General features: G+C 42.4%; 1 protein-coding gene across 1 annotated transcript in view; it reads right to left on the bottom strand.

The window, feature by feature from the left end:
* LOC121833138 (Down syndrome cell adhesion molecule-like protein Dscam2) overlaps positions 1-12,251 on the bottom strand; it is a 107,634-nt gene that overhangs the window by 71,457 nt on the left and 23,926 nt on the right. Inside the window, exon 3 of the mRNA XM_042286242.1 lies at positions 1,144-1,305. Coding sequence (XP_042142176.1) covers positions 1,144-1,305 — 162 coding nt within the window. The remainder of the gene's footprint in view (positions 1-1,143; positions 1,306-12,251) is intronic.

Genomic DNA, 12,251 nt, shown 5'->3' with positions numbered 1-12,251 from the left:
TTAAGAAACAAAAAAGTATCACATGCGCAATCTTGGTTGCACTGCTCAAAATGTTGTCCCCGAATATGATTAGTTACGGGTATATTATCTACATGTTATATAATATATCCCGTAAAAATATCCGAAGTACAAGAATACAGCGTTCCTGGAGAGAAACGACGTCAGATGCACCTTGGTACAAGCGTATTATGCTAGTGACGTGATGGAAAGTAAGAGCCGTCGGCTAGAGTCTTTAAAAGGTTTGAGCAAAAACAGCAAAAAAAAATCAACGCTTTGGATAATTCCAATTAGGAGTAACACAGTTTTCTATAGTTTTTATATGGTAATAACTAAACTATCTTATAAAAGAAGATTCGATTGAGTTTGCTAAATACGTTTCTATTATTATCGACTTCTTAATTGTGTCGTTTTTTCTTTAATTTCAATTCTTTAAATACTCTCCTTTTCCAGAAAGACCAAGAATTCTAGCGGATAATGTAGAGTGGGATTTCTTGTTTTACAGCAATGAGCGCTCATCGGTTTAATATTATGGGCTTTAGAAAGAATCTAAATTGAGTATTTTCTGTAATGCCAGCTTATCTATTTCTAGCGCGGTGAATGTGTAATGCCAAATAATGGCCTATTCACTGATTCACAAGAAAAAACAGCAAGTATTGTTTAACTCCGATTTTCAAAACGTTTCCCTAGCTATCTTTGCAAGAAAATGTATTCGTTTTCGGCTTTAGCAGTAATTCTCATGTCTCGTGTTCAAAATCCCTACCGACAAACCTAAGAATACTTTTCGTTATCTAGATTATAGAACTGGAAATGTATCTGGATTCTCTCTCTATTTCATGCTTTCAGAAATTAGTCCATTGTCTGCAATCTGGACTTTAGGACTGTCACCAACAGAGTTTTACGCAATTGTACTGGGGCTCCCAATATTTGCAAAGAAATAAAAATAGTCATCCTCCTTCTACCAACATAAGCAAGCAATTGCATGGCGTCACTGACATTTTTTCTACAGTTTCTATTGCCGACCTGAGTGCATTGGGCACGACTAAAAGGATACGAGACTGGTGTTTGAGCATCATCGACTCTTCTTGCAGCTGCCACGTATTCGCCCAGCTGAATCGTCAGGACTATTACCAAAATTAGAATTACCTCTGTCAGATGTACTTGTGATGGTCAGGCCGTCGTCTCTGTGCCAGGAAACAAAGTCCACGAAGTCCTTTACAAAACTCGGGACACTGCAGCGAAACACGGCCGTGTTGCCCGAGATGACAAATTCGTCGAACACTTGGGGCTTGTACGGATGCTGCACCACTGTCAAAGGAAATCAAAAGCTTGTTAAAATAACTTATTTTAGTATTTTAGGGAAAGCACAAACATGTATAGCGCCTGTGCTTTTCATGAGGCTGTAACTTATGTGGCAATATATAAACACCTTTCATTTTAGTTCCTTTATTAGGTCAACTTTTTTTATAAAATATTGAATAGCCAATGACTCCATTTTAAATAGAAAGCTTGACAAAATAAGAAACTTTAAATTCTAATTAGACATTAAAACTAAGTCCGCGATGTGAAATTCGGCAGAACATTACATGTGCTGCTGTCACGGTCAATGGCTTAGCATGAAGGTCCTGATACACTATGTTCTTCCTGTGGTTCCGTCGTTCTTTGCAGTGCCAAAAGTGTGGAGGGTCTGCTTTTAAGCTGAAAATGGCGGCGCGTCACAGGGGCCGAATAAAATAAAAGACGCCATTCTGATTCTGCAAAGTGTGCTTTCTCATGCGTCATGGTTGCCTTTACTTCTATAACTTGTTACAAGCGGACCTTAGGCTGTAAAACAGGCTGTGCCAAACGGCGCCCCTACAAAAAATAAAACACTCGAAAAAAAACACGTAAACTTTTATTGCATGTGCACTGACAAGTAAGTGCTACAGTTTCTAATTTCAGGGCGCAGTTCTCTTGCTCCATAAACAATTAGACTAAAAAAAAAACAGCAAAATTAAGGTTGGGCGCGTTCGCAGACTACGGAGTTACGGACGCTATTTACTTGTGGCGCCATCTCCTGATACTCGCAGCGATCAGACACCATAGTGCGTCGTATACCGGCTACGCTTATCGGGACATGGCGGCACAAGTAAGCAGCGTCACTATCTTCGTTGCCTGCGAACACGCCTAAACTTGACTTTGGCTAGATTTTTTGCTGTCATTTACACAGAAATAGAGCTACAACTTGACATTTTCCAAGGTAATACGTCCCTGCTCATTACACATTCGGCGAAAGTTTAAAATTTTGTATCGTCCAGGTGCCGATCTTGCCGGCACGCTTTACAGCGAAAGTTCGGCTTGGGACACCCTATAGAGTAACCGGCAATTTAATAAACCCAAGATTTGGCAGCTCCCGTGCATCTTACTCGCTTCTGCAGCCAACGAGAGTGTTGCATTAGGCAAAGACTCCGCAAAACGAATACAGAAACAAGTAATAAGGCATGAACTTCGTTTCTTCAACTGTCAATGAGTCAGTGACAGCTAAAAGATCGCAAGGCGCATTGACTCCCGAGCTGCTTCTTATTTGCAGCGAAGAGAGGAACACGGCGTTTGCCAATAACTACAACAAATCAAGAATGAGAAAGCATGAAGTGCGAATATAATTAATCACGTTGTGCGTTTCTTACTATCCCAGCGGCAATACGGTCGTGTTTTGTTAATTTGGTCACCGTTAATATAGACAATATTTTTGAGGACGAGCTGGGTACATATATAAATGTCTTTCAGCGCAAAAAGACAACCCACAATATAGACGTTTTTTTATTCTTTTTTTTATTCTTTTTTTAGGAAACGGAAGTTTTTATATTAACGAAACATGATTGTATCTCGAAATCACCAGGAGTATTTAAGATAGCAGACTTAACTTTTACGTCTAAATGTACACGCTGTCTCAACTCTCACCTAAATCGCTTTGGTTATTGCAGCGAGTGCTCTGCGGGAGAGTTGACACACAGGTTTATTTAAGAGTGCACTTTGAGGCTTTATGGCAAGACTCAGGCTTATCTAATGATATTGAAAAAGGAGAACCGAAGGCCTGAAATGTAACCGGCTCAATCTCTGGTGACATCTCGCCTACTGAAATGTAACGGAGGATCTGCGCGTGTACTATAGCTCTAATCTGAAAATATCAGATACCGCGCAGGTTTCCACAGCTCAGTGATTTGCCTATTTCAGTCTAGACTATAAACACTCTAATTGTTTTTAGGATGTGTTGCTTGCTTTAGGTAGACACAGGTGATCCTAGAAAAAAAAGCTAATTTACGAGACGGTTGTAACAGAACCAAGTAACACGGAAAAACGCCAAACTAAACCTTCCCTTGCATATATAAAAAAGCAAAAACCTTTTTAAGAAGAAGTTTTTTTTTCTTTTTTTTTTTTACAATAGCTTTGCATTCTTGAACCCGGAAGACAAACCTAATAAGCTGTTTGCGAAGCCGGTTCTTGGTACAGAACCACGTATCTTACCATGTTTAATTTATTTTTGTCGGTACTGGGATGTTGTTTTTATTGTTCGGGTCACGCGTACATTCAATAGACGGTAAGGGTTCGCATACCTCCATTTTAATTTCTTCGATATAACCCTATATGCCTCGATTTTTCGTTCCACTCAAAAAATTAATACCGAAAAGCCGAAAAGTAGCGAATCTATAACAACACAAAACGAACCTCGAAAAACAGACCCGAAATTGAAGAAATACAAAACGCGCTTTAAACGCGCAGCTCTAGTTATGCGCTCTGAAACCTCCAATGAGTTTACATTCCAGCAAAGAATTTGAAAGCGCCAGTTGTGGAGACCTACGAAGGATGCTTCGCGAAGGAAAACGCTGGAAATATGTTTCGACCTAAAACAAGCGCTCGTACTGTTACACTGAGCGTAACGACAGAGCCTGAGGCGTCAAGGAGCAAACAGTATTTGCGGCATGCGGAGCGCTAGTTCGTATTCATCTTGCGTAGCGGTTGCGAGGACGTCATAACGCCGAGCTCCGATTGGAGTTGCTCGGAAGGGTAGGGGGTGAAGGTCAAGGGAGCTAACAGTGATGTCTACCCACTACGCCTCGAATCAAAGCCAGTCAGAGCTCGGCTTCAGACGACACCGGAACCCTATGCTCAAGAACCAGGCTCGGTGCATTAAAATATCATCATCGCCGTTCACCGAGCTTCTTCCGTAGTGCTTTGCAGAAAAATTGACGCATCGGAGTCCTTTCTGTCTAATTACTGAGAGCCAATAAAAAGCTTTGGGTGTGCCTGGACCCGGGGTGCATAATTATAGTTCTGTAACCTATGATACTGCGGCGTTAGCCGTTAGGAACGCCGAAGAAGAAATTGCCAGGCAAGGAGCATGAACATTATTAGCCCACACCTTGAGTTATTTAAGTTGGGAGTGCCTATGGCAGCGTATGTGTTAAAGCGGCACTGACCGATCAAAATCGTGTATATATATATATATATATATATTCTTTAATTATCCGAAATATTTGAAGACGATGCCTGTACACTACTCTAAAAATGTGAAGCTTAAAACACGGTATTTCTGAAGTAGAAAAAAACACAATTTCCAAAGCCGAATTTGAAGTTCCCGCGCAATCCTCGCCAGTGCAGTGACGTCAAAGATTGAGTCGTCCTGCAACTCGAGTTTATCTCCTGCCTCCTAACCTTCCGCACCGGATGTGCCGTGTGCACCCGCATAAAGCGGTCAACAGCACTTCTCCGTGCGTGCCGCATATCGCTGTGAGCAGACGAATCTTGACTTCATAGGAGACAAAGACGGAAGACGACGGGGCGAAGGGTACGTGACATTTCGTCGGCCGAAGAGACACGAGCTGGCTCCGGAAAGCGTACTGCGCGGGGCTGGGCCCGAGCGGGTACGATGGAGACGGTCTGGCCGACGGGGATCCCCGGAGGAGTCCACACGCGAGGTTCGGACCAGGACCGGCGGGTACGGCGAGTCCTGGCCATACCGTCCTATAAGTAATGACGAGCCCGAGTGCTTCCGCTGTGAAACTCGGGCTATGTTAGCCCGGAACCGCTAGCCGACGCGGCGCTGGCGTTGCAAGGACAATCTGCAGGCCTGGACATGAACTCCGACTGCGACCTCTGAACGACGGCCGACGACCAGGGTCTTTGGGTAGACGGATTGGCGGGTCCGGGGCTCGTTGACGGGCAAGCGGGAAGTACAGTACACCTATTCGCTGTCTTCTCAATGTGATGTGTCTCTCCTTCGGAGGCAAGCGAAGCACAGACCGATCGGGCAGCGATTATTATAGAGCAATCCGACAACTTTGGAGTTCAATGTTCTTTCAGGGCCCTTTCAGCGGTTATAAATTCTCTAAACGCCATGGGGCTGAAGAGAGCGTGCAGTGGACTTTTCTTACTGACATGAGGGGCCATGTCGCACAGGTGCTACGTGAAAGGCTGCCACGCGGTGGAGTCTCAACCGAAAGTACGCTGCACAGGTTCCCGAAGAATGCGTCAGAGAAGGCGGCGATGGCCAGTTGCAATTCCCAAAGAACTACAGAAGGGTTTTTGATCATGGTCCTTTATTTATTTTCGGACCTTTGTCCACGAGGATTATCGGGCCAACCCAAGCGTCTCTAGAGCGTTGGGGTTTTTAATGGTAGTTGCGTAAAGCTGTGGAGTCGTTCCGACGAACTCCCCGCAGCAGGTCACATCACACGAAGCAAAACGTCCGAGGCTAGAGGTAAGTCTACCAAGCATAGATAACTTCGTCCTCTTCCCCTACTCCGAGATTATCCTCGCGGCTACACGTGCCGAGCGCCACCCTGTTTTTCGAAGAAGGGTAAAAAGCCAGGAGGCAACATTACCTCCGGATTCCGATTGTTGACATTTCGAAACAAGGGGCTGGGCGTAATGCGTTCTCAATTTCCTTAAAAAAAAAAAAAAAGTAACATGTTTTACGAATTCTGTATTAACTATTATATAAAATTCCCTTACGAAGCTGCTAAATTTCATATTCAAATTGTAGAAAATAAAAAGAAAAGAGGAGGTGAGAAGAGGGAGAGAAAAACGCCTAAAATAAAATATCGCGCGCGTGCGCGTGTGAGCTCTTTTAATGTGGAAGCATTAAATGCACGAAAATCCAGCATCGGCGGCGGCGTGACCGAGCGATGGCACCAAAAAATGGCCGAAGACGCAAAGAGTAAAATCACGCCTAACATATTGTGAACAAGGTCAACCTTCTCATGGAGGTTCTGTGGACAAAATAAAATAATGGCTTCAAAAATGAAGGAAGTTTACAACATCCTGTAACGCCGAATTAGAGCGCAGCTCTTGAGGAGGAGGAGGGAAAGGTACTGAGGGGAGGATATACCCCTCCTCTCTCCTCCTCGCCTCCCCGTCCTTCTTGCTGCTACTCCTCCCTCTTCTCCCTCATCGTCGTCCCCCTCCTCTCCTGCTCTGCGTCATCCTTCACCTCTTCCACCCCTCGTCATTCAAGCTCTCCCCTCCTCTCTTCCACCTCCCTCCTCCCACTCCTTCCTTCCTCCCTTCTCATTCCTCCTCCTCTCTTCTTCCCCTCCTGCTCCCTCCTTCCCCTCCTCCTCCTCCCGTATTGATAGATGGCGCTCCCTCCTCGATATGGAGGTAGCGCCATCTATCAAAACGAGCGTCAAACGCGTCCAGCAACTCGACTCGGTCGCCTGCGTCGCCTCCCGCCGTTGACCCTGTCAAGTTGTATTTGCCTTATTTTTTTACAGAAAAAGACCCATGCTTTGCATTTTTACGGGAAACAAAGAAAACGACCTGTGAAATGCATCTTTTATGAAAAGTTGAGATTGCTATGTGCAGGTGTCGATTTTTGCGGTTCTTTTTAGGTCGAGCCTGGTGACATGGGGCACCGTACAGTTCAGAGCGATAAAGGCGTCGGGCAAAAAGCGTGTGTGGGCAGACCACAGCACTGATATTATTCCCTAACGCCAACCCTGCGCAGATCATTCTGTGATGTGTGTCGTCCACCGAGCTAACTCCATCACGTTACTCGGCTCTGAGTAGCTGAAATTGAAAGTAGTTATTATAAGCAATTTGAAGGATGGCAGACGGCAGATTCCCCTCGCTACAACGATTGATTGTGGAACGAATGAATCTGGGCATCAATGACTTGAGGTGGTATTATGATGCCTGGAACGCGTCTCCGACTGGTATGTTTACCGCGTCCCATTGGCGCAATATGGCCTTAGTTGCTCTTGCGCCATAAAACCCCAATCACCATCCCCGCGTCCAAAAAAACAGTTCCTAAATTTTCTTCTAATGACGTCAAAAAAGTGTCATCCTTTTGCCGGTCACGATCCCGGCGGCTTTCCAGCAGCGGCGGTGGACGTAACATACGCCTGTTCTGCTGCAGGTCTCTCTCTGATGTGGCGGTCCATGGAAGCTTCAGCAGCAACACGTCGGGACGCCACGACGACGACGACACTCGCGTTCGCTCGCGCTTTTCGTCAGCAGTTCTACGACTAACCGCCAGGATCGTGACATTCAACAGCATTGCGGTTTTCTGACGTCATTTGTTGCCATTTCGGGATCACTTTTTATGTATGGGGAGCATAGGGTGCTTAACACACCAGTCGGAAACCCGTTCCAGGCGCCATAGTGTTATTCGTACAATCTTTCTAACTTTATTGTTTTTATGTGACGCTAGAATGGCTGAAGTTCAGAAGTCAAGAAAGACATAATTTACGATAAACAAATTTATGCAATCTACAGCGTGATTCAAGGAGAAGCCAGGCTCTTTAAATTGAACGGAAAATTCGGTTTCTTAACCTATCACGCTACGACTTTGTGCAGCGTTGCCCACAGATGGTGCATTTCTTTTTGTAAAATTTGCAAAGAGCGAAAATACCTCAGGAAAAAGTAAAGAAAGAAAGAGGCTTAGCTCCTATGGAAACGCAGCGACGCCACCGGTCTGCAAACAACACGGCGCCGTTTCGCACGGGAGACAAGAGATGGCGCAACGAACGCCGCCAACGAACGAGCATATGGGCGCCGAGAGCCGGCCTCTTTAGCAGACGATCTTTTCGACTCAAAAGCGGCGTGCATTCCGCAGGCGGTGACAGTCGCAGAAACAAAAACAGGCGCGGTAACAAAAATAAACTGCAGTTCCTTGTCTGATAAAAGACGCCGGCTCTCGGCGTAGTATGCTCGTTCGTTGGCGGCAGCTGACGTCGCGACCGCTTGCGCCATCTCTTGCCTCCCGTGCGAAACGGCGCCGTGTTGTTTGCAGGTCGTTTTTTTTTTGTAAAATTGCAAACCTAAGCTTTGCAATTTTACAAGAAAAACCCCAAATGTGAATTCCACTTTTGACGAAAAGTTTGGATTCTTACCTGCAGGCGTCGCTGTTTACGGTCCATTTTAGATCGATCCTGGTGATTTGAACCACCCTATATATTCTGCGAACAGGCATAAAGCTAGGTCTTTTTTTGTCGATGGAATACAAAATCAATTTTTGGTTATTGAAATATATTACTCGTTAAAAAAAACGTGTTGGAATAACATTGTTTTTCAGTGTTATTTGGTAAAATTTTATTTCTTATTGAGCTATATGTTAATAATTTTCTCATCATTTGGCAAATCTTTCAAGCAAGTTCCACGAAACAAATTTACAATATTGACAGCATTTATTAAAAAAATATTAGCACCGCATAATTCCTTACTGGGGCTTTGAATTTATATCTTTAGAAATATATTATATAGCCAACAATTTGTAATTTTGTATTGGATAGCTCATAATTATGTCGAGGTTAACACCTGACCGCAAATAACAAGTACAATTATTTTAACTTTTGTTTTAAAAAGCGAAATCGTAATATTTATTTAAGAAAGAACTGTATATAATCATATGAACTTAAATTGACCTAATTTTGTAATAAAACAATCGCTGCTGTCTTTTTAACTTTATAGTTTTCTATTATAAACGAAACGCAACAAAGAAACCCCTACTTCAGTCCACCGTTCACAAACGAAGTCTGAAGAGAGACAGCAAACAAACGTTAAGAAAGAGATGAAAAAAAAGCATGATGGAGCTTGGCTTATACACTTCTGCGAGATTTGCGCCAAATTTCGAATCGTAAGCCCTGAGGCGAAATACTTATGTAAGTAAATTGTCGAAGACCCATCCAAACATTTGATTTCCATCGCGTTACAAGACGGGACTTAAATTCCTCTGAACGCCGAGTAACCAAATTAGAATATTCCTGTTCAAAGTAAAAAGAGACTAGATTGTTGAATTTTTAGCATTCCTGTTTACATTTGCCCTCATCTAAGCATTGAGAAGTAATAAAACTTTGAGGGCGCTTAAACTTCGCGTTTAAGAACGAAACGCGACAAGGATGCCTTGCATGGCCTAGCCAGTAAATTGCCTAATTAGCAACCGAAGGGTTGTGGGCTCGAATCCTGCCGAAACTCCTTCAAACTTTTCTTTTTTGCAAATTATTCACTTTTCTAGATACATCATTTGAGACGTGCAGCGATTTTTACTTCGCATTACATGTCATGTTTTAATCACTTTTATTCCACGCTTGACGTCACGTTACACGTAAGCGTTTTGGGTTGTTTGAATTCCCGCGCATGGTCATGTCGCTTTGACGTCACCACCCTATCGACCAATCAGGATTTTCGCGTCAAGCTAGTGACGCCAGCTTTTTTGTTACACGAGCTCCTTAACGCTATCGCATTAACATCTTATAACATTATTCTTCAGGGGCCGTCCTTGAATGCCATACTGGGACTATATGGCTCAGTTTTGTTTTTCATATACATATCGAAATAATAGAACACCGGATGAGATTATTTGTTTGCATAATTCAAACGAAATTAATTTTCGTTGTACAACGTTTGTTTTGTCAACCTCAATAAAATTAAGTCTGTAAGGTTCACGCTTAAAAGCAAGGTAAATATTTGGAAATGTTTGACCTCTCTCAACAGTAGTGAACATGGCTACGTTATATCTACTAAAAAAATGAAGGAATATTTTGCATGTGAGACAGCGACTGACAGCTTAAGAAACCGTGTGACGATTCAAGAACATCGTACTATCACTCCACATCCAGGATATGGTTTCTGTTCAATAGTACACCCAAGAAGGACTTGAAGTAATAAAATTTAAAGATAATAGGCCGCACCTTGCGTTCCCTATGCTCTATGTAACAATAGTAAGCGCGAACAACTTATATAGTTTTATTTGTGCGTGAAAGGCACACTCACTCTCTTATAAAAAAAAAACCGTGATGGTAAGCACTAATGAAATGCCTGCAGCAAAGTCGCAAGTCCTTTCACGTAATATTTTGAACAAGCTACACTGGCCTGTGCCTCGCCAAAATTTCCCAAGGGAAAGAGGCGAAGTTTTTGTTTTATATTTGTTCTTTATATTATTTTACCAAAGTTCAAATCTTCTGAGACAGTTTGACATGCTCTAACAAGCGCGAAAATGTTTCATCCTCATGGGATAGGGAAAGTGGAAGGAAAAGTTGGATGGGGGCTCTCTTCCAGTGTAGGATCAGATATCTTAAAGGTGCTCAAGGCTTCTGCGGCATCATTTATACGCAAGAAATGGGAAAGTTTGAATATAGTAAAAATAAAGAAGACTTTAAGATGCCAGGGCTCGTCGAAGAGAAAATTATATTTACGAGGGAACTTTGAAACACTGCGTATACATTGAGCTACGGGCTGCGTTCAACCTTAAGAAAAGGCGGCACACTAACCTTCCATTTAAGGATTTTCAACAGTGCATGTATCGTGCCATTGCAAAACATGGCGATTTTAGTGGGGAATAAATATATTGATCGAATTCTTTACTTAGGCGCTTTCATGTATTACTATAATAAACTTTGCAAGATTTGGCCAAGTCCTTTGGCGAATACTAACCAGACAACCTAGAGCATTCCAAATACAAATGCACAAAAGAGTGCTTCAATATATTAATATAGCTTAAAACAATCCTGTTAGTTTGCAGCCTTACAAAACAGGATAACAGCCAAACACCTCGCGTGAAGAAAACATATTAGCATATGACGAAGCTTACAGTATTATTGGACCCCAGAAACGCGCTGTGCACAGGAGAAGATATCAAGTAAAGAGGCACAGTTAATATATCTGCGCAGATTCTATTTCCAGGTATGATTGTATTCTGAGCAACATCATTTTCTCTAATGTCTGCTTGTTTTCACTGATTGGTTAATTGCGCTTTTAGAGGAAAAGGGACGAGCGGATAAACGAATTCCGTGCCTTGCGCCGAGTCCACGAAATTTTTTTAACGGACGTGGATACAACCCGTGTTTACGGTTTGTTATAAGTTATATATAACTTGTAATATATAAAAGTTTTGTTTATTTGAAAAGTAGAAGGTTTAGACATATTCATGCAAATTCTTCCTTATGTCATTTCTGCCAAAAGTAAAATCGTGAAGGGTAAGAACAGATCCCAAACTTGGCGAGAAAATAAGAGTATGGGTGTGCGTCTGCCAGTTTCCCTGGCCGAAAAGAGCAGTCGCATCAATGATTATTATAAACTTTTCAGGAGATCTTAGTTAAACATTCTTGCATGAGTGGAACCACGGGATTTGCAATGTTCAGTTTTGAAATCTAGAACAGAATGTTACAAGAAAGTGTTGTTATGCACATGAAGTGTAGCAGAAATAAATGGTTTTCACGTTAGTTCTTATTTTCCAAACTCTGTGTCTGGCATGGAAAGCGTAAATCCGCGCGATGCGTTCTAACCTACTGTTTTGTGCTGCCAACTAATGGTCGCTGGACCTCCAATAAAAGCTGAGTAGGGTAATTATAGATATGTTTTATTTTTGCGTCTATTTCAGTTTTATCTCTGGTAACTTTAAAATGTTTCTCACGGAACGGTTCTGCATTTAGATGTAAAAAAATGAGCCAGTCTTCTTCTACCTTGTGGCGGACTGCAATTGAAGCAATATGTCTACACCATATTTTGTGTTCATTATATCATCTACACGAGGGCAGAAATGACTTAAAGATTATGAAATATATCTCCAGGAGCGAGCTCCGTCCGTACGCTAATTAAAACACTAATCAAAATTTGTGACTATTATTCAACGACTGCTACCCTTTCGTGACCTGAAACAATTTAAACGATGCTAGATACTTAACCTATATTATTTTTTAGCATTTTAGAGCTTTCTTACAGGCATTTTATTTTTATCCCAGTAAAGCATAATATTTTGTATTTAAGAAATAAAAACA

Source organism: Ixodes scapularis, unplaced genomic scaffold (assembly GCF_016920785.2).
Source record: "Ixodes scapularis isolate PalLabHiFi unplaced genomic scaffold, ASM1692078v2 PGA_scaffold7__128_contigs__length_106722199, whole genome shotgun sequence".
Lineage (NCBI taxonomy): Eukaryota > Metazoa > Arthropoda > Arachnida > Ixodida > Ixodidae > Ixodes > Ixodes scapularis.
Note: the sequence above shows the minus strand (reverse complement) of the source record. Positions and strands in the feature narration are given on the sequence as shown.